Source organism: Pipistrellus kuhlii, unplaced genomic scaffold (assembly GCF_014108245.1).
Source record: "Pipistrellus kuhlii isolate mPipKuh1 unplaced genomic scaffold, mPipKuh1.p scaffold_m20_p_9, whole genome shotgun sequence".
NCBI lineage: Eukaryota > Metazoa > Chordata > Mammalia > Chiroptera > Vespertilionidae > Pipistrellus > Pipistrellus kuhlii.
In genome coordinates this window covers 26,139,368-26,166,747 of record NW_023425595.1, presented here as the reverse complement: position 1 = coordinate 26,166,747, position 27,380 = coordinate 26,139,368, and the positions used below count along the sequence as shown (strand labels likewise).

The 27,380-nt window shown below is 38.9% G+C and overlaps 1 protein-coding gene across 8 annotated transcripts in view; it reads left to right on the top strand.

The window, feature by feature from the left end:
• The first annotated feature begins 304 nt into the window (after positions 1–304).
• The window catches only part of USP47 (ubiquitin specific peptidase 47), an 89,527-nt gene continuing 62,451 nt past the window's right edge, over positions 305–27,380 (top strand). For 2 of the 8 annotated variants that reach the window (XM_045577523.1, XM_036428035.2), the window contains exons 1-2: positions 448–842; positions 25,299–25,358. In XM_045577523.1, the coding sequence (XP_045433479.1) occupies positions 804–842; positions 25,299–25,358 (99 nt within the window). In that variant the 5' untranslated portion in view covers positions 448–803. Of the gene's footprint in view, positions 843–25,298; positions 25,359–27,380 lie in introns of all 8 variants that reach the window. The other 6 variants (XM_036428038.2, XM_036428034.2, XM_036428036.2 and 3 more) reach the window with 6 other exon arrangements.

Here is a 27,380-nt window from a genome sequence, read left to right as displayed (position 1 = left end):
AGGGGGGAGGGGGGGAGTACCCCACTGCTCTGAGGCCAGGGCTGCGGCCTCCCCTAGCAGGAGCTGGCCCGTTGCCTCTCTAGCTTGGCCGCCGGGAGGATAGGGAAAAGGGGAAAGGGGGAAAGAAAGCGGCCCTTTCTGCTTCGGGCCGTGGTGCGGGCGGAGGTGGGGTTAGCCCGGGGTGCTTTCTCTTCCCGGCCCAAGTGGAGGGGGTGAAGTTCGGGCGCCTTTCGCTCCGGCTGGGAGAGCAGTACCGGAGGTGCGATCGGGGAAGAAACGGGCCTGAGGCGCCTGGGTCTGCCCGGCGGGCAGGGAGGACTCGGCGGCCTGGCCCCTCCTCTGCCGCCGGCAGAGGGAGTCCCGAGGTGGACGGCCCAGAATCCCTCTCCGGAAAAGCGTCGGCAAGGCGGCCGCTCCTCCAATTGGGTTCCCCTCGGGGCCGAGGAAGACCCGAAGTCGTTAAACACGAGCGACAGCTGCCTCCTCACCTCGGGCGCCAGGCGCCGGGCTCGGCGGAGCCCCGCGGCCCGAATTCTCGCGAGAGCGGCTGCCGCCATTTTTCCATTGATAGCCGCGGGCGGGGGGAGGGGCCGACAACTCCGGCGACGGCGGCGGCGGCGGCAGCGGCAGCCGAGCGGTGGGTCGGTCTCTGCGCGCTGGTGTCAGGCCCAGGGTGAGGCCTCCGCGGTGGCAGGAGCGCGGGCGGCGAGTAGGATGCCTGCCGCCGTTCTCTCCTGAGCCGCCGCACCTCCCCACTCCCCCCTTCCCCGGCAGGGCGGAGAGGAGCGGCCGGAGTCTGAGCGATGGTGCCCGGCGAGGAGAACCAACTGGTCCCTAAAGAGGTGAGGGGCCCGCGGAGGAGGCTAGGCCCGAGGCCTGCGGCCGCCGGAGGCAGCAGCGCAGGCCCGGGCGGGCGAGGGGCGGGCTGCGGGCCCAGCCTCCGTGCAGGCCCAGCTCGTGTGCGGGCCCGGGTGTGGGGCCGGGAGGAGGGGTGGTGGGGTGGTTGGAGGCGGGGAGGAGGGTGGGGAGCCTGGTAGGGGCGGCGAGCAGTTAGGGACCCGACTGGATCCAGGCAGCCTAAGAAGTAGAGACCTCTACCCACCCCCACCCACCCCCCTCGAGGTGTGTGGGGCTAGACAAATAAAGGAGCGAACTGGAAGGAATCAGGTCCCGCTTTGGGGGCGAGAAGGTGGCCTTTTAAAAAGTACTTATGGAACCTGTCGAGCCAAGATGGGTCATTTCAAAGAAAATAATAAAATAAAATAAAATAAAATAAAATAAAATAAAATGCTGAAACAGTTCTTGATGGGGCCGCCGGGGTTGACGGTGTTTCTGGTTTTGACAGTGGCGGGCGGTGGATAACTTTCAGGGCTTGTGAAATCGACACCCCCGGACTGGGGACCGGTGGGAGGGCAGAGCTAACCGAAGACTTTTGCGAACTGCTTGTTGGTTCTTGGTGGTGCGATTGGCCTGTCCGCATGGGGCCCGGGGAGATCCCGGCAAAGCAGTGAATGTGACTTGACGGGAAGGTGTGGGAGGTCGCCTGGCATTGCCATATGGGGAGCTGGACTACTTTTTGGCTAAAGTTGGGGTGTGTTTGCCAGTTTGGGGTGACTTCTTAAATTCTTAAAAGCGGGTGATAGGAGAAGCCTCGAGTTCTTGGCTGCTCCTGAGTAGTCGAAAATGAATGCATCTGGCCAGGGAATTTTCAAACGTATAAATAGTATCTCTGTTGGCTTTATACATAGTTTCAACGTATACAAAGGTAATGTTTTTTAACTGGTTAAACTTCAGCCTACAGCATTGGATGTGTTTATTTCCCGTATATTTCCATAGAGGCAGGTGTCTGTTGAAATGAGCTCCGCAGTAGGATCTTGGTATTTATGAGTAACGTTCATTAAAAAAAAAAAAAAAAAATCCTTTTTGCCTTTTTAAGTTGCTTTGTAGCAATTTGTTGCCACTTAAAGCAGGCTCTGGTGATGTTGAAATTATGTACCTGTGACAAATAGTTTTCCTAATTTTGTGGCCATTAGAAAGTATAATATAGGTGGAACTCTGCTTTAAGAAAAGCTAACGTTAGATTTATTTCCCTAAAATGTGATGTATAGAAAACATGAAAACTGGTACTGTAATGCTTTCTCTCCCCCCCTCCCCCTTTTTTGGATTTTAAGGTAAAAAAAAAAAAAAGCCTCTTCTTTAAGACTAACTCCCTTACTAACTGAGGCTTCAAGTTCACCCCAACTTTTTTTCCTACTTTTTCTGGACCATGTGCCTTTATTTTCTGTTACCTACACTCCAGTCTTTTCTTTTACATTGGTTCATCTCATGATTTCTGGAAGCATGCACAGTACTCTCGGATCTTAAGACTGTCATTTGAACTCCTTGCCTTTGTTTTTAGATAGCTAATTAGTTGGTTTTTTGTTGTTGTTGTTGTTGTTTTTTTTATTTTTTATGGCCATATTCCTTGAATTTTTCTTGCTTGCTTCTATTTATTTATTTTTTATTTATGCATTTTATACTTAAAAGGAATGCATTCTCTGATTATAGTAAAACTATACTTTGTTGGTCTCTTTTTCTACCTGTTTATCCTGTTTGCCCACTCATTTAGTCAATGCCTTTCTCTCCTATTCTGTGTCCTCAATTATCACTTTTGTCTGGTGTTTGTAGTCTCCTCGCTGGTTCTTTTCAAATAGGAGTAGAACCATACAGTGCTAAAGCTGAGAGAGCACAGTGATCCTCCAGTAGCTTACACCCCTTCACTTTATAGATGAAAAAATTCTGGCCAGAGGATTGAGACTGACTTGTTCAGGGTCATATAATGAGTAAATGACAGAAGTAAGGCTAGAACAGACAGTCCCTTGGATTAAACTCTATTTTACAGATCACGCCAAGTATCAAAGAGGCTCTATAAGAATAACTTGTAACTCTCTTAAATGGTTACTATGTGAAAATAACAAAATTTTAAAATGTCTTCTGTTCTAATGGCGAATTAGAGAATTCTTGTTGTTATTAAGTTTTTTGAGGACCTTTGTATAGAGAACCTCTGACCCCTACTAGATTTAGATTTTGGGTAAGTGTGTGCATTCATGCATGTTGAATGAGTAATATATTATTCTGGTCCCTGAAGCTCAAGGACAAATGTACCTAAGAGGGTTGCTGAAGAAGACAGCTTAGTGCAGTACAGGGCTTGACAAACTGTAGCCCCTGGGCCACATCCAGCCCACAGCCTGTTTTTGTATGGCCTGTGTGTTAAGAGTCTGACATTTTCAAATTGTTGAAAAAAAAATCAAAAGTATACTCTGTGACATATGGAATACATGAAATTCACATTTCAGTATAGTAATTCAGTTTTTTTTTTGTTTTTTTTTTTGTAATGTAGCCATGATTATCTTCCCCCCACCCCCTACAACCTCCTCCATCCCCCGCAATGTACTAATTATTTACCATTGTCTATGGCTACAACAGAGTTCAGAAGTTGCTATAGTTGCTGTATGAAGGATAAATTTGAAACTACTTAGCTTGATTTTCAAGGCCCAGTACAGTTAGATTCTGGCCACAACCTGCCCTTTCAGCTTAGCTCTTCTTCCATGAAACAAGTTTTTAATGCAGCCAAACAGGTTTCTAATTTGCTTTTCATTTCTATCTCTGCTATTCTCCCTTTCCTACTTCTTTCTAACTTTCAAACACATTCTTCTTCCTTGCCTCCCCCCCTCCCCCCAAGTACCTCATATCTTTATTCTAAAAAGCGCTTTCTAAAAACTAACTTTAGGGATTTCTCCTTCTTAGAAGACCTTTGTATGTGAATAGAATTCATTTGGCAATGAACAAATAATACTTTGTGATATCTGTTATGGTCTCAAACTGTAATATACATTTTATATATTATACATTTCTTGGCAGCAGAGATCTTTGTATGTTTCTCTCTGTTGTCTTGTATTTATTATAGGTCTAGGACAGTGTCCTTCCTGGAGCAGGTATTCAGTAATACTCATTGATGTAGTTACAGAGTTGTATGGAAACTTAAAATTCTAATTGATGACTCCTGCTTGGATGTTTTCCACAGAGTCCTTGGCAAGCTGTTTTCCAGCCCTTGCTTGAATACTTTCATAACTAAGCTCTCTCAATATCTTTGGCTTAGAAGAAAGCTATTAAGTTTTTTGAGTTGAGAGAAGTCTTGATCTCCGTTGTGACCATCTTTTGATAGTTGCCTCTGGACAAGAGAGAAATCTTTAATCATTTTCCATAGGATGCCTTTTTCTCATTGCTGAAAGTGGAGGATGAGAGCAGGAGGGCAAACCAAACCCTCTCTGTTCTACAGACGGTCTGAGCATCTCAGTTTCTGAACTGTTTCTCAGTTGTTCTCTTTTAGATAGTGTTTTTAGTATTCCTCCTAAATTATTGTGCACAGAGAAGAGCAAGGAGAATGTGGTCTGTTCATTGTGGTTAACAATAAAGCTTTTCATCTCATTTTTTCATTCTATTATATGTCTTTGAATTATTGTATATTGACACGGGCTTTGAGATCTCACAATTTGTATTTATTGCTTTGTTGTTTTTATTGTTTCCTTATATGAATTTATGACAATATTTATTGAGTATTCATTGTGCATATTATTGTACTTTGCTATATAGGGAACATTTAGAAGAAATACAAAAAATTAATTCTTCCCTCAAGTATCTTTTTGTTGTTGTTAATCCTCACCCAAGAATATTTTTCCATTGATTTTTAGAGAGTGGAAGGGAGGGAGGGAGAGACACATCCATTGGTTGCCTCTCGAAACCTTAATGGGCCTACCCTCTACCACTGATCCAAATCAAGCCAGGGCGCTCAAGTATCTTATAACTAGAGGCCCAATACACAAAATTTGTGCAAGGGTGGGCCTCATAGCCCAGGCTCCCTCTCGGCCCCTGCTGCCTCATGGCCCCCCTACCTACACCCGCCTTGGCCTGGTGCTGCCAGCGTCCACCACTACACCCCCCTTTTCCTTGGAGCCCCCCCCCCCCATTGATTGCTCCGCAGGGGTGACCTGGACCACCCTCCTTGGGCAATCACGGAAGTCCCCCCCACCCACTGTCCCCAATTGATTGCCCCTGGCCATTGGCCTGGACCTCCCTCTGTAGGTATTGGCTCGGCCCCTGACCAATTGCATCGCACCCTCCTTGGCTAACCTGGCAACAGTGGGTGTCTTAGTGTGGTTGTCCTGACAGTTCCACTGTTCAGCCGTTAAGTTGATTTTCATATTACACTTTTATTATTATAGATTAGGGATAGGGTGCATATTTACTAATGCTTTTAAAATAATACTTTTTACTGAAACACTTAAAGTGGTGTCCCAGGAATATATAAATGTAGAGAAGATGGAAAAATGAAAGAAAAAGAATGCAGTTTCATATCTTATTGTTGCTTTTTCTGCTTCTCTTTTCCATGCAGTAAGCATTACTTCCGCCTGGAACTAATGATAATGGTAGTAATAACCAATATTTATTAAGCATTTATTATATATCAGATACTCTTGTATGTGCGTTGTATGTATTAAACCATTTGAGTTTCACAGCCACCTCACAACTATATATGGGCCATTGCTATTGAAAACCCCCCAAAATCATTGAAACAACTTGTTTTTCATCTCTGTTGTGTGGTTTTGTTTTTATAAAATCATCAATATCTATTCTGGAGCATGTCAAATAAATGTTATTTTAATATTATTTCTCCTAATTAAATTACTTGAGAAACTGGACTGCAGTAGACATTGTTGTTTTTGGTGGTTCTTTTAAAATTAGCATTTTTTCTAAAATTTGGGGTATTGATTCTCCTTTATAGTAAGAGGCAAGTATGTCAGGTAACACTAATTAGTGGTTTACATAAATTGAAGTGTTTAACATAAGTCATTAGTATTTCACTTATCATTGGAAATATTTATTAATAATTGAATGCAGAGTTGTATATGATTCCACTTTTGTCATGAAAAAAATAAACTCTTTAGGGTTATATGCATTGAAAAATTTAGAAGGAATACTCTGAAATATTAACAATTGCTGTTTCTGGATATCTGGATTATTGGACTATGTATGTTTCAACAGTGAGCCATGTACATTACTAAAAAAAGAAATTTACATGATCTGATTGTAGTTTGTGAGATAGTTATTTATATAGAAATGTATTCTTAGTGTTGTAGTATCAATCTCATCTGTCTTTTCTCCCTTACATCCTCCTTTAACATAATTCTTTCTTTGTATTCTCTTACTCATTTAGTGTCATCACCATCTATTTAGTTGCATACATTCGGAGCATTTTTTTGACTCCTCATTTTTTCTTTTTTTCACATACACTGTAGGTGGTTCATCACTTGGAAAATACCTCTTGTACCCTTATCTTCCTATTTATGGTTCTGAGTCCCTCTCTTTTCTCACTCAAATGTAGCTTTTCTAATGGTCTCTTGGCTTCTAAGCTCTTCTCTTTCCTACCCATCCTTCTCACAACTGCCAGAATTATTTTTTAAAACAGATGATATTAGGATTTACCTGTTTTAAATTTTATAATTAGTACCCTCTATTGGAAATTAAATAACGGGTGCTATTTATACACACTACTATGTGCCAGACACTATACTAAACAATTACATATAGTATCTTATTTAACTTCTATCACAGCCTTTTCAGATAGCTACTTTTCATTATTTATTTCGAACATAAAGACAGTAAGGCTTAGAGAGGTTAAGTAACTTGCTTAAAGTTGTATAGTTGTTAAAGTTCATGTGGCCTTAACCAGTTGGAAAGTCTATATTCTAGTCTCAACTGATTTTTTAAAAATATATTTTATTGATTTTTTGCAGAGAGGAAGGGAGAGGGATAGAGAGCTAGAAACATTGATGAGAGAGAAACATTGATCATGTGCCCGCAACCAAGGTACATGCCCTTAACCGGAATCGAACCTGGGACCTTTCAATCTGCAGGCTGATGCTCTATCCACTGAGCCAAACCGGTTTCAGCTCTCAATTGATTTTTTAAATTTAATTTTTATCAAAGTTATATATGCGCACATTTAAAAGTTGAAAAGCTCTGCAGGATTAAACAAAAACTATAACTCTCTGCACAATCTTTCTCCCCTCTATTTCAGAAGCAACTACATTCAACTCATTCTTTTGATATTTAGCTCCATATCTTAAAATAGCACGCTAATAATATTCTTTCTTGATTTTTCATTTTAAGGGACTATCGACTGACTTCCCACAGAGAAAGAAATGGTTTACCAATATTGCCACCCACACAAAGACACACTTCTCAACCCTCCCTATTGTCATATTCAAATTGTTTGGATACATTAATACTCACAGTTTATATCAATGAGACTTTCAACTATTCACAGTTGAGCCATGTAGTTTACTGTGATTGTTTTCCCTAAGTTAATATTTTTATAAATTTGCTTTTTAGTTTTTTAGATATTTATTAATTTAGCCAAGTGGCTCTCAGCTGGGGGCAATGTAGAGGACACTTGGCAATGTTAGGTAGGTGGAGGGAGGCAGGGAGTGTGCTACTGATAATCTAGTGAGCAGAAGCCAGCCATGCTGTCAGATTTCATTCTGCACAGGACAGTCCCCCACAGCTAAGAATTATGTGTCCCAAAATGTCATTAGTGTTACGATTGAGAAAGCCTGGTTTAATCCTAACTCTCTTCTCAAGTGTATAAAATTTCTATAAAATTACTAGGTCCTGACCTATCAGTTTTTTGTTTGAATTTCCTTGAATTCCTGCTGCTGCCTCTACTGTCATCTTCTCTTCTCAGGTCTCTCTTCTTTTGGAGCTCCTGGTTCTATATTTGATGTCTTCATCTTTTTTTGCTTACCTTCTCATTTTTTGAAGGACCACTTTCAATAGCCTTCTAGATGGGATATAATTTTTTCAAGACTTCACATGTCTGAAAATGTTTCTATCCCCTTGCTTTATAAAGTGTTTGGCTGGGCAGAGAATTCTCCATCAGAAGTAATTTTCTCTTAGAATTTTGAAAACATTGGTTCATTGTTGTCGCGCCCCCCCCCCCGTGTTGCAGTTGGGATATCAGATGTCTAAAAATTCTTTTTCACTAAACTTTTTTTTCTGGAAGCTTGGATAATCTTTTTACTTAGAGTTATGAAATTTCTGTAGTGTGTCTTGGAATAGGTCTGTTTTTAATCCATTTCTGCTGGGTTCAGGGTAATATCCAATCTTGAATGTGTGTCATCAGTTCAGAGAAATTTCCTTAAATAATCCCCCCCCCCTTTGTTTCTTATGTTCTCTCTTGAATCCCTATTGTTTAGCTGTTAGGTTTACTGAGTGGTTTCTCTAATTTTGTCTATTTTCATCTATTTTCCATTTCTCTCTCTCTCTCTTTTTTTTTCTTTTTTTTTCGTGTTTTCTGGGAAATTGTTCTCAACTTTATCTTCCAGTTCTACTAATGTTTTATTTCTGCTATCAAGTTTAATTTTCAAGCACTATTTTTTTTTCTGGAAAGATTTTTAAATTATATCCTATTTTTGTTTTTGGTGCAGTGTCTTTCTCTTTTTTAGGAAATTATTGGTAGTTTTCTTTTCTGCATGGTCTCTCTTTTCTCCAAATTTCCTTTTGTTCTATTGCTTTGACCCTTGTCTTTTTATTGGGAGCTTTCTTTAGATCACATGTGTCAAACACAAGGCCCTCGGGCCAAATCCGTCCCGCCAGGCCTTGCAATGTGGCCCGCACCGCGCTGTCATCACTGCACTCCGCTGCGTTTCCATCACAATGACAGTTTATGACTGTTCAGTAAACCATTCGGCCGCAATTTAGGCTGGATTTTAGATTTTGGCCCCTTCTCTGATTGAGTTCGACACCCCTACTTTAGATGTTTGGTGATTCTTGGAAGTCAACACTTATTTAAGAGAAGTACCTTGAAAAGCTGAATGGACACAGACAACAGTATGGGGCTTACCAGAGTGTAGGTGGGGGGTAATATCAGTAAAGCGGGTCAAATATATGGTGATAGAAGAAGATTTGACTTTGGGTGCTGGGCACACAATGCAAGATACAGGTGGTATACCATAGAATTGTACACTTGAAACCTATATAATCTTATTAACCAACTAGAGGCTTGGTGCATGAAGTCATGCATGGGTGAGGTCTAACTGGCCTGCCCCGATTGGGGGTGATTGAGCTGAGCCAGCCGGAGGGAGGAGAAGTGAGAGGTTGGCCAGCCAGCCAGCCAGCCCTGCCCCCAATGGGGGGGGGGCGCAATTAGGGACAGGGTCAGCCATGGGGAGCAGCTGTGGGTGATTGGCCCATTGGCCTCACCCCCTGGTTGAACTCCCAGTCGAACTGGCTGAGGGGACAATTTGCATATTAGACTTTTATTATATAGGATGTCACCTTCCAAAATTTAATTGCAATTTTAAAAAAAGCTGAATGGAAGTTCTGCCAGTAGGTGACTATGGTTTCCCCTATAAGTTGATAGAGGGTACTAATTATAATTTCCTTGCAGACTCCCAGTGACATATCTTTTCTCTTGTGCTGGATTAGTATTGCAGAAAAGGTGTTTGGTCTTTTGCCCAAAGGGAAAAAGCTTGGGATCTGAATAGGAAATGGGTATGTGGGTTTCATCATAAAATATGCAAGTACGTACACTTTTTTTTAATTTCCCCAGTGTTCGGGGTAGCCCTCCTCAAATTCAGTTGAACCTGGTGTCCTCTAGTCCAGAGATACGCTGTTTTATGCTCTCCAGAGATTGCTCAGTCTTTTGCCAGGGTGGGTGAGTAGAAGAGAGAATCTGGGGTTATTTTAAGCAGACTTCAGTCTGTTCTAATTTGAACTCCTCCCTTATCTCAGCATATCTGAAACTGTCATTTTTGAGCCGTTTAGGTTATTTTTAATTTTTTTTAATGAAAGTTGCAAGAATAATATAGGATTCCCATATACCCTTCACCAAGCTGGTTCTTCTGTTATAACATATTATGAAAAGTAAGAGATTAACCTTACTATAATACTACTAACTATACTACAAAATTTATTCAGATTTTATTCTTCACTAATTTATTGTTCCACGATCCAAATTCAGGATCCCACATTAAATTTAGTTGTCAAATCAGGTTAGTTTCCTATTATCTGTGACCATTTCTTAGTTGTTGTTTTATTTCCCCCCTTTCATGACCTTGACACTTTTGCACAATACTGATCAGTTATTTTGTAGAATGACCCTCAATTTGTATTTGGTGTGTATTCATGATTAGAGTGAGGTTATGAATTAAAGAGGGGGATATCATAGACATGTCCTTCTCAGTATACCATTTGAAGATGGCGGGGAGACATGATGCTGGCATGTACTACTGGGGATGTTATCCTTGATCACTTGGTTAATTAAGGTGGTGTCTGCTAGATTTCTATATTGTAAAGTTAATATTTTCCACTTTACTAAATATTTTGGACCATGCAGATATCCTGTTTCTGCTTAAGTTTATGTCCATTAATTTTAGCATCCTTATTACTGCTATATTCTAGTAGCAATTTTTATTTCCCTCATTATTTCTACAATAATTAATTGGAATTCTGTGAGGAAGAGTTGTCCTTTCTCCCCCTGGAACCAACCGCATTTCTAAGGATTTTAGTGGTATTTTGGTATAAATGTAAATGTGATGTAAACCAGGTGTCTTTGGTTTTCCTCTAGGCTAGTAATGTAGGATTCAGCTTTCTCAAGTGTAATAGTCATTATCACCTGTTCTGCTTTCCAGCTTCTAAAATTGTTTCTGGTTTGTGATCTTTTAAAGAATTTCTTTACTCTTGTTTCAGAAATATTTGAAGTTTCAGAGCTAAATGCTTTTTTAAGTCTATCCTCTTTAACCAGAAATTCCTAACTTAATGTTTTGATGTCCTGCCCCAAGCTAATTTTGTTTTAGATACATTTGCCTACATTAGTTATTGTTCCCAAATGTGCTATATGCCTTTATTTGTCCCTGCTGCTCCCTTGCCCTGTGTGAGTAATAGAAATTTGTTTTTATTATCCAATTTTTAAACTGATGAACTTTGACTTTACATGAAAACTACTATTTAAGTACTTAGGTACATTCTTAGATACATTCTTGCCTCTTTTTTATTTTCCATTTTTTGGATTAGTCACATGAAATTTTATTTATTTATTTATTTATTTATTTATTTATTTATTTTTGTATCTTAGTGCCCAGACACTGTAATTTTTTTGGCCAAAATGGAGGGGGAGAGGGTTAGTACATTTCTAGAATATTAGTATATCATCGTAGCCCAAATTGGAAAGAAAAGATTATGTAAAAAAAAAAATAGGGGGTTGTAAAAACATAGCATTAAATATAGATTTAAATACATATTTAAATTAAGGTTCTAGAACAGGGGTGTCGAACTCAATCAGAGAAGGGGCCAAAATCTAAAATCCAGCCTAAATCGCGGGCCGAATGGTTTACTGAACAGTCATAAACTGTCATTGTGATGGAAACGCAGCGGAGTGCAGTGATGACAGCGCGGTGCGGGCCACATTGCAAGGCCTGGCGGGACGGATTTGGCCCGCGGGCCTTGTGTTTGACACATGTGTTCTAGAAGATAACTACTTTTTAAACTGATTCATTGGTATTAAGGATCTTCTTCAGTTCAGGCAACATGTTTAGGTGTCATGAAATGCAGAGGCATGTTCTTCTGTGAGACTTATTACACATATTTTAAAGTGTTTTTCCCAGGTATTACTGGCTTAATATTTAGTTTTGTACCAATATTCTGCATTGTTAAAAAACCTTTGGCAAAATGATTGTGTTTGGCAGTGATGGCAAATGATTGTAAAATAATGTGATCTTTTACATCAAGATTCTTAAAGAGCACATATATTTTTGAACTTATTTTCATTTGTATAGTATGAGTAAACATATCTACTCTCTGCTCTACTGCATACTTCCATTTACTTTGTTTGTAGGTGTAGGAGCAATAATAATTGTCCTGTTCTTTTGTTTAATGGAGTTAAGCCGAACCAGGCATATTTAAAGTAACCATGGATATATTTTCACTTACATAAAACTATTGCTACAACCCATTTTTGAGAGAGTACTGTTTTATGAAAATGACTAAGATAAATGTATTGAATTTTGATGATTTTTAAAAAGCATACTCTTAAAAATTCTGTCTAACCAGCAAAATCCAGCCTCTCTTACTTTTACAAGAAACCTTTCCTGATCTCCTCTTTCAACCTGATTACATTTTCGTAGCCTTGAACTATCATATCATTGTAGTTGTCAGCATTTAAAAAATTATACCCCTTTATTATAAGTTACTTGTTACTTTAATGCCTTTATTAGATAAGAAGCTATTTTTTTAAAATATATTTTTTATTGATTTTACACAGAGAGGAAAAGAGAGCGATTGAGAGTTAGAAACATCGATGAGAGAGGATCATCGATCAGCTGCCTCTTGCACAGCCCCCACTGGGGACGTGCCCGCAACCAAGGTACATGCCCTTGCCCGGAATCGAACCTGGGACCTTTCAGTCCACAGGCCGATGCTCTATCCACTGAGTCAAACCGGTCCTGGCTAGATAAGAAGCTATTAAAAGTCAGGACAGCCAGAGTACCTGGGTTCAAATACTAGTTTTGTGAAGTTGGGCAAGTTACTGAACTTCTCAGTACCTTAGTTAAATGAGATACTAGTAACTACCTCCTAGGATTGTTGGGAACATTAAATGAGTTAATACATGTAAAGTGTCTTCCACATAATAAGCACTACATACATGTTAGCTCCTCATTACTTTGACTATCTTCATTACTGTTATTATCTTTATGGGGCTTCAGAATGAGTCACCCCAAGATGTGCCTCTGTGGTATGAGAATTGTTTTGAGCTAATGGCAACTTTAGCTGCAGGCTCAAGAGAAACTTCTGCCCCTCCCTTTACCTAGAAAAACTTGAATTGGGGCCCTTGCCCATAATAAGGGATTATCAGAAATAACCTTTTAGGACCTATCTGTAGGATAGAGCAAACTACTAATTACTGAACATGTGCTCTCCTGCAACTACCTTCTGAAACCTCAAGATGCTTTACCTCATTCCTAGATCAGAATGTGATATATACCCATTTTCCCTTTCTGGCTTTGAACCTGTTATACATATGGTCTCTGAATCTCTCATGGACGTGGGTTCCCATACATATGTATGTATTAAATTTGTCTCTTTTCTCTTGCTAATCTGTTTTGTATCTATTTGATTACTAGATGCCCCTTGCAGGAAGATCCTGCAATAGGGCTTCCTGCTACGGTCTCTGCTGCCCCACCTGCTTCTCTCTCTTCTCCCTGCCCTGCCTGCTTCCCTGCTCCCTTGCCCGGCTTGCTTGCTTCTTCGCAGCTTGGATTCTTTCTAGGCTGTCTTCAGTCTTCCCCTCTGGCCTGGATATGCAAATTAACCGCTAGCTTGGTTGTATATTTACACTGATTGGCTGGTGGGCATGGCTTGTGGGTGTGGCAAAGGTACCGCCAATTTGTTTGTTTCTCTTTTATTAGAGAGGATTAGACCAGCCAAAAGAACCTAAATAAAATTTTTTCTTGTCTCACACCTTTATTTTCTTTAGAGAACAGCACAATGTGCTCTACATTGTGGTCTAATAAATATTTATTGTTTAATGAAAATGAAGTCATAATGAGACATTTGTAATTAACCTAGTTATGAATAACAGGAAAGGACTAAAGGGAAGGCCAAATATTATAGGATGTCATTTGAGCAGTTTTGTCAGGAAGCTGCAGCTTTACACTCTGTAGGAGCCACTGGTCCATTCCCCCACAGATTGCTGGGGGAAGGAATGGACAGGAGAGAGAATAGACACATGCCCAGTAAAGATGGGGTGACATAGGGAAATTGGTTGCTATCAGTTACACCTAAGAACAGAGGTCATTACCCAGATTGGACATGACTACTGCAAGCACAGGGAGATTAGGGATACTTATTCCCTGAACAAAGAAGTTTGCTCTTTTGGCTCTTGGCGTGTTGCACTTACTCCTGGCTTGCAGGTCTCTCTCATGGACCCAGCCATGTGGACCCCCACATACCATGGACTAATGGACTACAACTAGTCTGATGCTGCAACATGGAATGTAAACTCTGGACACTGGCTTTGCTTTTAGCTTTACTGAATCCCTAGCTGCCCTTCCAGGACACTTCAGAAACCCAGACATGCAATTTCACTCAAATAAAAATCTTTCATCCTCACTGCAAGTCTCAGAAAATTCTTTTTCTTAAAATATTGTAAGGACTCTACCCCTAACACTCAGTGGGGTAGATAATATCCCAACTTCTTGATAATAATTTTTTAGTTATTAAATACTAGAGGCCCATTGCACGAAGATTTGTGCAATAGGCCTACCTTCCCCTGGCTGCCGGCAGCCAGGACCCAGGCCTTTGCTCCGGCCGCAGCGGAGAAGCCAAGCCTCTTCAGTCTTCAGTCTTCAGTCTTCGCTCGGGCTGGAGCCTTCAGTCTTTGCTCTGTGCCTGTGTATTGAAATTAACCTGCCAATTTGTTGGGTTAATTTGCATACTCACTCCTGATTGTCTGGTGGGCGTTGTGGAGGTACAGTCAATTTGCATGTTTCTCTTTTATTATTGTATATGCTACTTGAAGTTACAGTTCTGATTATGACCTTTCAACTAAATATTCTTTTTTTAAAAATGTTTTAAAATATATTTTGTTGATTTTTTTTTTACAGAGAGGAAAAGAGAGGGATAGTGAGTTAGAAACATCGATGAGAGAGAAACATTGATCAGCTGCCTCTTACACCCCCTACTGGGGATGTGCCCACAACCAAGGTACATGCCCTTGACCGGATTTGAACCCGGGACCTTTCAGTCTGCTGGCCGACTCTCTATCCACTGAGCCAAACTGGTTTCAGCTCAACTAAATATTCTTATATGCATAGCACAAATCCTAAATAGTTGGCTTAATTTAGGGGATTCTGTGAGAAAGTAACATTTAACTAGGTCCCAATGATGACTTGATTGCCATGTAAAGTAGGAGATCAGTCCTGGCCAGATGGTTCATTTGGTTGGAGTGTCCAGTCCTTGTCAAGGCACATAACTGAGTTGCAGGTTTGATCCACTGACAGGGCACTTATGGGAGGCAACCAATGGATGTTTTAATGTTTCTCTCTCTCTCTCTTTCATCAATAAACATATCTTTGAGTGAGGATAAAAAAAAAAGGTCAGAGTTTTAGTTAGAAGGAATAACATTTAAAACACAAAATTGGTAATGCATTTTAAGAAGTAGCAAAAGTTTGGTGTAGATTCTTAGGGTGCTGGGGTTGAGAGAGAAGATAGTTTTAGCACATTGTGTCTTAAAATTCTGAAGGATTTGTATATCTATAAGGAGTTTAGATTTTTATTATGTAGATATTAGGGGACAAGAAAATGTTTTTTTCCTCCCCCAAAACAAGTTAATAATTTGTTTATAATTGTTAAAAGTTTAATTGCTGAAATTTGTTCTTTGAAACACTTTACTTACATGAATGTTTTATGTCCTAAGTTAATATTGAAAATTTACACTCAAATGAAAATAGAAGGGATATAATTTTGGTAGGCTCTTTGAGAGAGAGGTTTACATATTAACTGGCTTAGTTAAAAGGACAGTAGTTTGGGAATCAGAAAACTCATTGGTTTGACTTTACCCTAGTTGCTTACTTTTTCTGGGCCTTTCTTTTTTATCTCTTTCATCTGTGTAATAAGGGAGCTGGACCATAGTGATAAAGTATAAGATGTGTCCCTAAATTATAAATCTACATAAACTTTTTAGTAGTACGTTTTTCTCTACTTTTTTGGTGGTGGGTTTTTAAACTTGTGAGAGGCCATGGCAAGTGCAATCAGAAAACAAATTAGGTATGTGCAGATTTTTCATCTGATGAAATTTACATTATCCAAAGAAGTTTATCTTTTGAAATTTTAAATAATATAAACAACATATAAATATAATTTGTATGTATAAACATAGTTGAGGATTGCGGATTTCTTAAATCTGTTATAAGGATAGTAACTGATAATTATATAATAATGCCTTTTATATGATATTATACCTTATGGTGCATTTCAAGTTTCTCTTTTGATCATCAAAAAATCTCTTTGTGATGCCTGAAAGTCACAGATAAGTGACTTGCATAGGATTACACAGCAAAATAAAGTAGCCAGCCACCTTAGTTTGAGAGTTGTTAGTCTAGATTTTTTGCCTCTGCATTATATTGCTTTTTATACTATAGCTTACCGCTATAGGAAATAAAGTCTTTAAATAGTTTTAAGTAACCTTAACATTTTTAGTTGTATAATTTCATGTTTAGAGTATTATAAGAAAGTGATATTCTTATATTTAGATTATTATCCATGCTTCTAAATAAAGAGCATGGTTACAGCTTCTTTGATTTAGTAATAATGAAGAACATTTAAGACCTTTAAAGAAGAAAACTTAGCTGTAATGAAACATAAATATAACAGGAATAGTAAAGTGCATATTATCTCCCCTCTTGAGAGCAGTTTGTTTAATTTCTAAGTTTAGATACAGTACATATTAGTGGGTTACCCATTACCAGTAGTAGAGCAACTACTATTAAAAGGAATAAGAGAAAAGTAGGATGAGTTTTAGGATAGAAGTAAGAGGAAACCATGGTTACAGTTTTAATGCCACAAATATGTCAACATTATAAAGTCACTTATTTCTTTGAGTGCTCTTTCAGACCCACCCCCTTTCTCCTTTTCTTCTAGGACTTGGATTACACAAGTGTTAGATCCTTTTTTTATAGTCTTACAGGTGCTTGAGAATTTTTTTTTTTTTTATAGTTTCATGAGATGGGATTTTTTTAAGCCTGTTTTTTTTTTTTTTTTCCTTTTTTCTTTTTCTTTAAGGCATTGGTTATTTTCCCTGTCATCTTCATTCTGCTATTGAGCCCACTAATGAGTTTTAGTTCTGGTTATTGTACTTTAGCTGTTATTTTTATTTATTTATTTTAAATTATTTAAAAAAAATTTTTATTGATTAAGGTATCACATATTTGTCCTCCCCCCCCCCTCCCCCAATTCCCATTCTCTACCCCTTTCCTCTCATGTCCCCACCCCCCAATTGTCCTTGACCACTGGTTAGGCTCATATGTGTGCACACAAGTCCTTTGGTTGATCTCTCCCTTTTATTCCCACCCTCCCTCTGAGGTCCAACAGTCTGATCCATGGCTCCTTGTCTCTAGGTCTGTTCTTGTTCATCCGTCTATGTTCATCATTTCCCCTAGATGAGTGAGATCATGTCCTACTAGAAATATAAGAACCGAAAATGAGACAAGCAATAATGGTTTTATTGAAAGGCAAATGAATCAATCTGTAGTGAGTTTCCTACTGGGCCAACAGTTCTTTAGAGACCCAATTTCAATGTCAAACAGTTCCTTATGTGTATATGTTAGCAATGATATTTTAGTTCTGGATGGTGGACAAATGGTGGTAATGCAGGTCAGACCCTTTCTGGTTTGGTCCTGGGCAACCTGCAGTGACGCACAGCTGCTGACTGCTTCCGTGTTTCCCCAAAAATAAGACATCCTCCGAAAATTAGACATCCCCTGAAAATAAGACCTAGCACAACTTTGGGAGAAAAAATTAATATAAGACTGTCTTATTTTCGGGGAAACGACGTTGGCGTCTTCCATCTCTGGACTGCTTCCCTTCTGTCTTCATGGCTGGAGTAGTCTTATCAATTCCTCTCTGTTGCAGGAATCCACATGGTCTCGGAGTTGTTTTCTGAAAATGTACAAACATATTCTCGACCAAAAGTTAATAAAGGAATATTTTCTATAAATTTGACTTGGGATCCTTTTTCATTTTTTGCCCAAATGATTTTCCTCTGGCTTGTTTTGACACCATGTATGTTTTTTATAGGTGTCTTGCTGTTAGCATTACAATTTTCTAAAGTACAAATTTTCTAGATGTAATTTACTTACAAGATATTTTTCCTTACATGATATTCTTCTACTTTCCCCCCTTTTTTGACTTAAATATTAGGAGGCTACGCCGAAACTGGTTTGGCTCAGTGGATAGAGTGTTGCCTGCGGACTGAAGGGTCCTGGGTTCAATTCCGGTCAAGGGCATGTACATTGGTTGTGGGCACATCCCCAGTAGGGGGTGTGCAGGAAGCAGCTGATGATGTTTCTTTCTCATCGATGTTTCAGACTTTCTATCCCTCTCCCTTCCTCTCTATGAAAAGAATCAATAAAATACGTATTTTTTAAATATTAGGAGGCTTTTGAAAATTATATAATGTAGTCTTTTAAATTTTAATTTTTTGCACTATAATGTGACCTCTGTAGGTTCATTACATGTTATGCAATTTTATCATGAGATGAACTACCAATAAAAATGTTAATTAACACTTTAGGAACAGCTTTTTGTCCAGTACAATTAATTTTTCTAGGATATTCGCTTATTTCAATTAGCCAATTTAAATTAGCCTGAAAACTTGTCTACTATTTTACTGTCCAATTTAATACCCTAACAACAATCTTATTTTACCCTGTAAATATTAGTGGAAAGGATTATTTGCCTTCTTGAGTAGGCCCTGAGCATTCCTTGTGGTGGGCTGGATTTATATATCAAAAACCCACTTCCCCACGCCACGGGTACAAGACAACTCAAGTCTTGTAGTGAGACGGCAACTGCTGTCGGCCAAGTCTCTGTATGTTACCTGGGTCCCGATTTGAGCTGGGCATGGGAAGTTAATTAGCCATGGGAGCAGGAGACTTCCCTCAGCAGGGTTGAGGGTTCAGGCCCCTGCAAAGTTGGGTAGGGAAGTGGGGGGGGGAGGGGAGCCTGAGGGTGCCCCTAGCTGATATTTTTTGCTGAGACTTTAAAAAAAATTATTATTTCATGTGTGTTCATAGTTGCTTGTTGAATGTTTTTATGATGGGCATTTTAAACTCCTTATCAGATCATTTCAACATTTGCATCATCTCTGTGTTGGTATCTGTTGACGGCTTTTCTCGTCCAAGTTGAGATTTTCTTGGTTCTTGGTCTGACATGTGATTTTGTATTATATTCTGGACATTTTGGGTATTATGATATGACTCTGAATCTCTTTTTAAAAATATTTTTTTTATTGATTTTTAGAGAGAAAAGAGGAGAGAGAGAAGCATCAGTGGTAAGAGAGAATAATTGGTTAGCTGCCTCCTGCATACTCCACACTGGATATCGAGCCCACAACTTGGGCATGTGCCCTAGGAATCGAACTGTGACCTCCTGATTCATAGGTTGACCCTGAACCCCTGAGCCACGCTGGCTGGGCAAGCTGTGTGCTGACTATGGATCTTTTAAAAATCTTTTTAAAGAGGCCTCCTCTGATACCATGTCAACTGGGAAAAGGGAGTACTTTGTTATTCGGAAGTTGGAGTGGGAGTCCAGTTCCTCATTCCCCCTTTATTTACAATCAGGAGTAAGAGGTGTTTTTTTTATTGCTGGATAGCATTGAAGTTCATGCTCCCTTTAAGCTTCTGTGGACACCTGCTGGTTTGGGAGTGGGTGAGACATTTTGTTATTTCCATGTGACCTCCAGTGATGGAGAAGTGAGGAAGCTCTCCTTACCACTAGGCTGTAATGAAAGTCCTTGCTGCCCACTAGGTCTTTTTTGACACCACCTTGGTCAGGGAAAAGGTAGTGCCTTCTTACAACCAGCTGATGTTGGAAATCTAAGACTTCTCTCTCAGACTTTGATGATGAGAGTGTTGGCAAGGCAACAGAAGGCAACAGTTTTTTTTGTTTTGTTTTTCCCTGTGATGTTTGGCTGTAATATATAGTGGTTAGTGTCTAAAAGTCGTCTGTTTTATAAGGCTGCCCTTTCCTTAGTTAGTTAGGGAAGGGTACTCTCTTCTTGGGGCTTTTTTAGTGTTTGCCCTCTCAGACCAGAATGTGTTAGGCAAAAAATAAATACAGGAAATTAACCACCATGTCCTTCATCCCTTGGGCCTTTAGCCATTCTGCTTTCTCTTCACATTTCAATGTCTTCTTAACTTTGCCTTGTACAAAACATTTTTAGTTTATTAGCAGGAGGAATAGAAGTGCATCTACCCTCTCTTCCAGAAAATGAAATATTAGATATTTAAAGAGTAGAATATTGTGTGTGGCTCCCAGCCTGTAAGTGACAGTAATTCTTTTTTAACCACTATTTAAATTAATGCTATTTTCTTTTTAATTTCCTTTTAAGAGGCTTTCACCCTTCCTTGTTCCATGTATTTTTCCAAGTACTTGAAGCAAAGGAATCCTAGAAGTGGCAGTTTATTGCCTTCCCTATTTTAGGTATTCTTAGTTTCTTTAATTATATTTTTATGTAATAACCTCAAATTGCCTAAACTTTATATATCTGCTAATGTTACCTGATCTTGATTATACTAGTTTCTATTGTTTTCTGTAGATACATCATTCTGGGTGCTGTACACACTAAGAGTATAGTTCTTGAACTCTCCCCAGATCTTTTTCATGTGTATTGCTGTCCAGGCAAATGACTTTCATTTTCTTACTGTGCACTTAGTTGTTTTGTCTCTCTTGAAAGGGTAAGAGTGGACTAACACATTTTTTACTTTATATATGTTAACTAAATTTACAGGTTTCTTTTTTGTGATTTACATTTAAATTGTAAAAACAAATTCATGTGCAGTGCCAAACATTTGGAAGTCCCAGAAAAACATAAAGAGGAAAAAAGTTCTAATTCTATTCTTGAAATACAATACTGTAAACATTTCAATGCAATTCTTTTATTTTGTACATGTGTCCTCTTTCCCAACAGACTTTTCCCTCCCTCATCTGAGGATATTTTTTTCCATTGATTTTTTTTTTTTTTTAAGAGAGAAAATGGAAGGGAGGGATTGGGAGATAGAGAAAGAGAAAAGCATCAATTGGTTGCCTCCTGCAAGGCCACACAAGTGCCCTGGCTGGAGCCAAATCTACAACCCAGATACCTACCCTTTTTTTTTTTTTTTTTTTAATAAGTTTTTATTGTTCATATTATTACAAATGTTCCTTCCCCCCCCCCCCCCACCATTGCTCTCCTCCACCAGGTTCCCACCCCACCCTCTGCCCTTTCCCCTCTCCCCATTGTCCTCATCCATAGGTGCACAGTTTATGTTCAGTCTCTTCCCACGCCCCCCTCTCCCCTTTTCCCCAGGAATCGTCAGTTCACTCCCCTTCCATACCTCTGATTCTGTTATATTCAACAGTTAATATTGTTCATCAGATTTTTTTAATTTCCTTGGTTTTTAGATTCACTTGTTGATAGTTAAGTATTTGTTCATAATTTTTATCTTTGTTTACTTTCTCTTCTGAAAGAACCCCCTTCAGCAATTCATATAATTCTGGTTTGGCGGTGATGAACTCCTTTAGCTTTTTTTTATTAGTGAAGCTCTTTATCTGGCCTTCGATTCTGAGTGATAGCTTTGCTGGGTAGATTATTTTTGGCTGTAGGTTCTTGCTATTCATCACCTTGAATATTTCTTGCCATTCCCTTCTGGCCTGCATGGTTTCTGTTGAGAAGTCAGCTGACAATCATATAGGTGCTCCTTTATAGGTTACTACCTTCTTTGCTCTTGCTTCTTTTAATATTCTCTCTTTGTCTTTTGCTCTTGGAATTTTAATAATGATGTGTCTCGGTGTGGTCCTCTTTGGATTCCTTTTGTTTGGAGTTCTGTGCACTTCCTGGACTTGTAAGTCTAATTCTTTCACCAGGTGGGGGAAGTTTTCTGTCACTATTTCTTTCAGTATGTTTTCGATATCTTGCTCTCTCTCATCTTCTGGGACCCCCATAATTCTGATGTTGGTTCGCTTGAAGTTGTCCCAGAGGTTTCTTACATTATCTTCAATTTTCTGGATTCTCTTGCCTTCTAGCTTCTGTGGAGGGGTGTCTTCTGGCTCTTTATGTTCCAAATCTTTGACTTGATTTTTGCGATCTTCCCTTCTGTTTTTAGGACTCTGTAAAATATTTTTTATTTCAGACAATGTATTCTTTATTTCTTGTTGATCCCTTATCATTTCTTGTTGACTCCTTATTAATTCTAGTTGATCTCTTTTCATATCCTCATAGGCCTTATCCATCTTTTCTAGGAAATTCTTGAAAAACCTTATAAGCGTAGATTTGAACTCTATATCCAGACGCTTCTTGTCCTCCATTTCTTTTGTTTGTGATCTATTTTGTTGTCCCATTTCGCAGTTACAGATGGGATGGGGTTTCAGGGTGGAGCCTGAAGCTTTGGCTTCCGTTAGCCCCGCCCTATGCGGGTCCTTCAGTGCTCGCTGCCAGCGCCTCTTGGGCTTTTCCAGCTCCTCCGCTCCTCCTTCTGGTTTTCTCCTTGCTTCTCGCTGTAGAATTTCCAGTCAGTCAACCTTCCTGTAGTTCTGGGCAATGTCCGTTTTATATTTTAGTTGTATTTTATTGAAATTGTTGTGTGCGGCTGCGGCTCGGTGTTCACCTGGGCACAGCCATCTTGGATCCCCAGATACCTACCCTTGACCATGCCCTTGATAAAACCCATTACCCTTCAGTGCTCGGGCCAATGCTTTACCACTGAGCCACACCGGCCAGGGCCCAATGCAGACTTTTTAAAAGGCTATTAATTTTGTGTTATAAGGTTATATGATGTGTATTAATGAGATTCTTTGCCCCTTCCAAACCTCCCCACTCTGGCTGGTGGAAACTAAAGTGAGCTCCAGGGATTCTTTCCTGTGGTTCTTTTTTTTTTTTTTTTTTTAAATATATTTATTGATTTTGTACAGAGAGGAAGGGAGAGAGATAGAGAGCTAGAAACATGGATGAGAGAGAGTCATCGATCAGCTGCCTCTTGCACACCCCCTACTGGGGATATGCCTGCAACCAAGGTATATGTCCTTGACCGGAATCGAACCCGGGTCCCTTCAGTCCCCAAGCCGACGCTCTATCCATTGCGCCAAACCGGTTTCGGCTTTCCTGTGGTTCTTTCCCCCGACTCATGTAGTTTCTTTACATAGATATGCTGTTGAGTACTCAGCTGAGTACTCAAAAAAGATCTCTGGAGCTTGCTGTTTGTGCAGCTTTCTTCTCCCTAGTATTCTGCCCTATAAATTCTAGCTGAATTAGTCTCTTCCAACTCCCCCACCTCATCTCTTGAACTCAGGGAGTTTGCTGGATTGGACTCTACCTGGCTTCTCCCTCCCAAACACTGTAGCCTGAAAGGTGCTTTTCACAGGGATCACTGTTTTGTGTTGGCTGTTGTTCAATATTTGAAAATGATTTCTTTATATATTTTATCTAGATTTTTAGTTTAAGGTGAGGAGGGTAAGTCTAGTCTGCTATTTCATCTTGGTTCACGATGGAAATTTTTTTTAGAGACAGACAATAAATATGTAAAATGCAAACAAATATTTCAGGTCTTTATAAGTACTGTGTAGAAACTGGAAGCAAGGGAGGGAAATGAAGATTACCAAGAGGATTGTTGTTTTATCCTCACCCTAGGATGTTTATTAATTTTAGAGAGAGAGAGAGAGGGCTGGGGAAAGAGAGAGAGAAAGAGAAACATTGATGTGAGAGAGAAACATTGATCAGTTGACTCTTCTACATGCCCCTAATGGGGATTGAACTCTCAATCTAAGTTTGTGCCCTGATCAGGAATCCAACCTGCAATCTTTTTTTGTGTTGGGGAAGACTCTCCAACTGAGCCACCCAACCAGCACATCAAGAGGATTGTACTTTTATATAGGAAGATGAGAAGACTAGAGTGAGAAATTGACTATTATTCTGATTATCTTGTGTTATATATCAATTTGCCCCCAACTTAGTGAATTTTGCTCTCAGATGTTAATTTAAACAAAATGGGACTAGGGCAGCTTGTTTCTGCTTTGCTAGGTGTCAGCTGGGGCAGATGAAAAGCTGGGGCTGGAATCATCTAAATCAAGCATGTCAATTTACGGCCCGTGGTCCGCATGTGGCCCACAACGAATATTTTTACGGCCCAGCCAAAATAACAGTATGTAAGAAATGTTTTAATAAAAATTTGTAACTTAATTTTTATAATATCCTTTATATATAATTATTAATAACAAACAAACTACAACGTTCGCTAATGACTGATTACTATAATCATTTTGCATTTGTCTCCCTTACATGCCTTCTGTGCAGGCACAACATTTCTTTCCACTAACACTAGCACCAAATATTTTAGCAGCCGATTGCCACATAATTAGTCGTGTACTGACTTGTTTGGTGTGTGCAACAGGAAATATTTCACTTTTGGAGAACAAGAAAAATAGGTTTATTTACATTACACTTATTTGTACAGTTGTTCAGTGTCTGGTAAGTTAATGTTCAAGAAAAAATTAATTTTTATTAAAATGTTCTATTCTTTTATCTTAACAGTTACTCATGTATTTCATCCCTTTGTATTCAGCATGTCTCTATCGAAATAAACCTATGTTTCTATGAAAATAGAAGCTTTTGGGTTTTTTTGCAGCCCACATAAACTTAAACCTTATTTATTTGGCCTGTGTTAGCCTTTTCAGTTTGACGTGCTTGATCTAAATGCTTTTTCACCCACATGTATGGTGGCAGATGATGTTTGCCAGCTGTGATCTCATTTGGGCTGTGGCTGGAACTTCTACACATGACCTTTCCATGTGTCTACCTGGCTCCCACATAGTATAGTGGCCAGGTTTTCATCACTATGTGAGATGAGATGATGGATATTAACTAAACTTATTGTGGTAATAGTAATACAATGTTGTATGTCAATTATATCTCAGTAAAACTGGGAAAGTATTATGTGACTTAGAACATTTTATTTATTCATAATTCTTAAGCTACCACTCTTTGTTGAAATGTGGTTGTTTTCCATGTTATCCTTTACAGTGAAAGCATAGATTTTCAGTAACCTTATAAGCGTCATTGAGCCCTGGCTGATTTGGCTCAGTGGGTAGTGTCGGCCTGTGGACTGAAGGATGTCCTGGGTTCGATTCTGGTCCAGGGTCCTGGATTCTGGGTTCTGGGCTTGATCCCCAGCAGGGGGCGTGCAGGAGGCAGCTGATCAATAATTCTCTCTCATCATTGATATTTCTCTCTCTCCCTTCTCTATTCCTTTATGAAACCCATAAAAAATATTTTTAAAAAAGAGTAATTGAGGCCTAAAATACAAATTATAAATATAATTTCTGGATGTGATATTTTTAATATGTATTTTGTTTGCAAAAAAAAATGTCTTTAGGTTAATTGTTCTCATTTCACTGTCTTACCTCTGTATTTTAAATAAATAATTTGTGATTCATTTGTTCTCTGTATGTCATAGGATGTGTTTTGGAGATGCAGACAAAATATCTTTGATGAAATGAAGAAGAAATTTTTACAGGTAGACTGCTGATGTAATTGCTTTAGTGTGATAATCAGCAGAGCATGAAACAGCATGTTAGTATTTTTATTTAATAACAAGGCATGTGTTGAGTTTTATGCTTGTTTTAACTATTTTACTTCTACCCAGTTTTAATAATAAGAAAGTCACCTTAAATGAATGTGTGTCTGATTGGGTCTGCTTTTCTAACAAGTGAATGAGGGGGGAAACTGATATAAAAACTACAAGATCTCTTCGTTTGACTTGTGGTTATATTGTCTCTTTTATGTACAGGCATATTTATTTTCTGAAATAGTAATGCTTCTGGGATTAAATTATCTTTTAATTTACTGAGTCAAAACCCAGAAATCTTATTTGAAGAATTATATAAAATGTTAACTTTCTGGCAGCCCATTATACAATTCAAACCTAAATTTTCCAGTGCTATAGCATCCCATTTTAACCTTTTCTTAATACGCCATTTTTCTCAGGTCTCTAGCTCTTAGTCTTTCCCCCCTCCGCCAAGTGTTTTTCCTCTGTTCTCTCCAAGTGACCTATGGCTAGAGACCACTTAGCAGTATGACCACTGATCATATTACATCAGAGTTTGCTGAGATGGTTGGAATGGAGTAGAGTGGAGAGAGGAACTTAAAATAAAATAATCTTGTTTTGTGGTTTATTTTGTCATATAAGTTAGGATCCCCATTACTACCCCAAGAATTGTCACTTGTTAAAATAAAAATGCACAGTCTGAATGAGCCCATTGAATTTAATAAATTTCAATCAGCAGATGTATTCACACCATCAGTTCTCTTTTTAAATATATTATAATGTATTAAACATGATCTGTAAATATATAGAAGGGTATTGTGTTAAGGCCTAATTTCTTAGCTCATGGCATCTCCTTTGTCAAGAAGCAGATAAAATCAAATTATGAGTATATGTGTATTTTTTTTGTTTGCAACACTAATGCTATATTATTTAATAACATTAAAAGGAAGAAAAGTTTTGAGAGAAAAGAGACTATTAAATTTGTAAGTAAAGAGGTCTTTCTTAATATTTAAAAAATTTTAAAATATATATTTTATTGATTTTTTACAGAGAGGAAGAGAGAGGGATAGAGAGTCAGAAACATCGATGAGAGAGAAACATCCATCAGCTGCCTCTTACACACTTCCTATTGGGGATGTGCCTGCAACCAAGGTACATGCCCTTGACTGGAATCGAACCTGGGAACTTTCAGTCCACAGGTCGACGTTCTATCCACTGAGACAAACCGGCTTTGGCTTAATATTTTAAATTTTATCTTAATTTTTTTGTTATAAAAATCTGAATCTTGATAATTTTGAATTTTATTTGATATTAAGTTATGCTGTTTATTCTTTAATATATGTATACATTTATTTTAATTTTTTCTATCACTATTTATATCCCCTATATCCTCCTCCACCTTTACCCATCCATCCCTTCCCAATCACCACACTGTTGTTCATGTACATGAGTTCTTTCTCTCTCCCCCTCCCCCCATCCCTTCATCTCTTAAGTGTTTCTACATGCTAATGCCATTCTGAATATATATCATGAATTATAGACCTTGTTTTGTGTTTTTCAAAATAAACACCTAGGAAGTATTTTTTGTGAAACAAAAATTTTGATGTTAACAAGAGAAAACTCAGATTTGAAATTAAAACTGTTAAGAATGCCAAGAAAAGGAGTCTAAATGACTGAAGACACAAACAAGCATGCCTTCAGCAGTCTGAGATTTTTTAGAACTACCTGTTTCAAACACTTGTAAATGTTCCTAGCAGTAAGCCTATCTGAAGACAAATGAGTTTTCAATGAAAAATTAGGAAATCTGGCTTTGTTTCTGCAATGAGCGTAGACAGAACACTCTTTTAGTATTAATATAACTGCTGTTATGTTTTCTCTCTCTTTTTTTTGTATTGGCTAGATTTTCTGTGTAGAAAACTTTGTGCCCCTCAAAAGCTCACATAAATATAATTCTAGTGCATGAAATTCGTGCATGGTGTGTGTGTGTGTGTG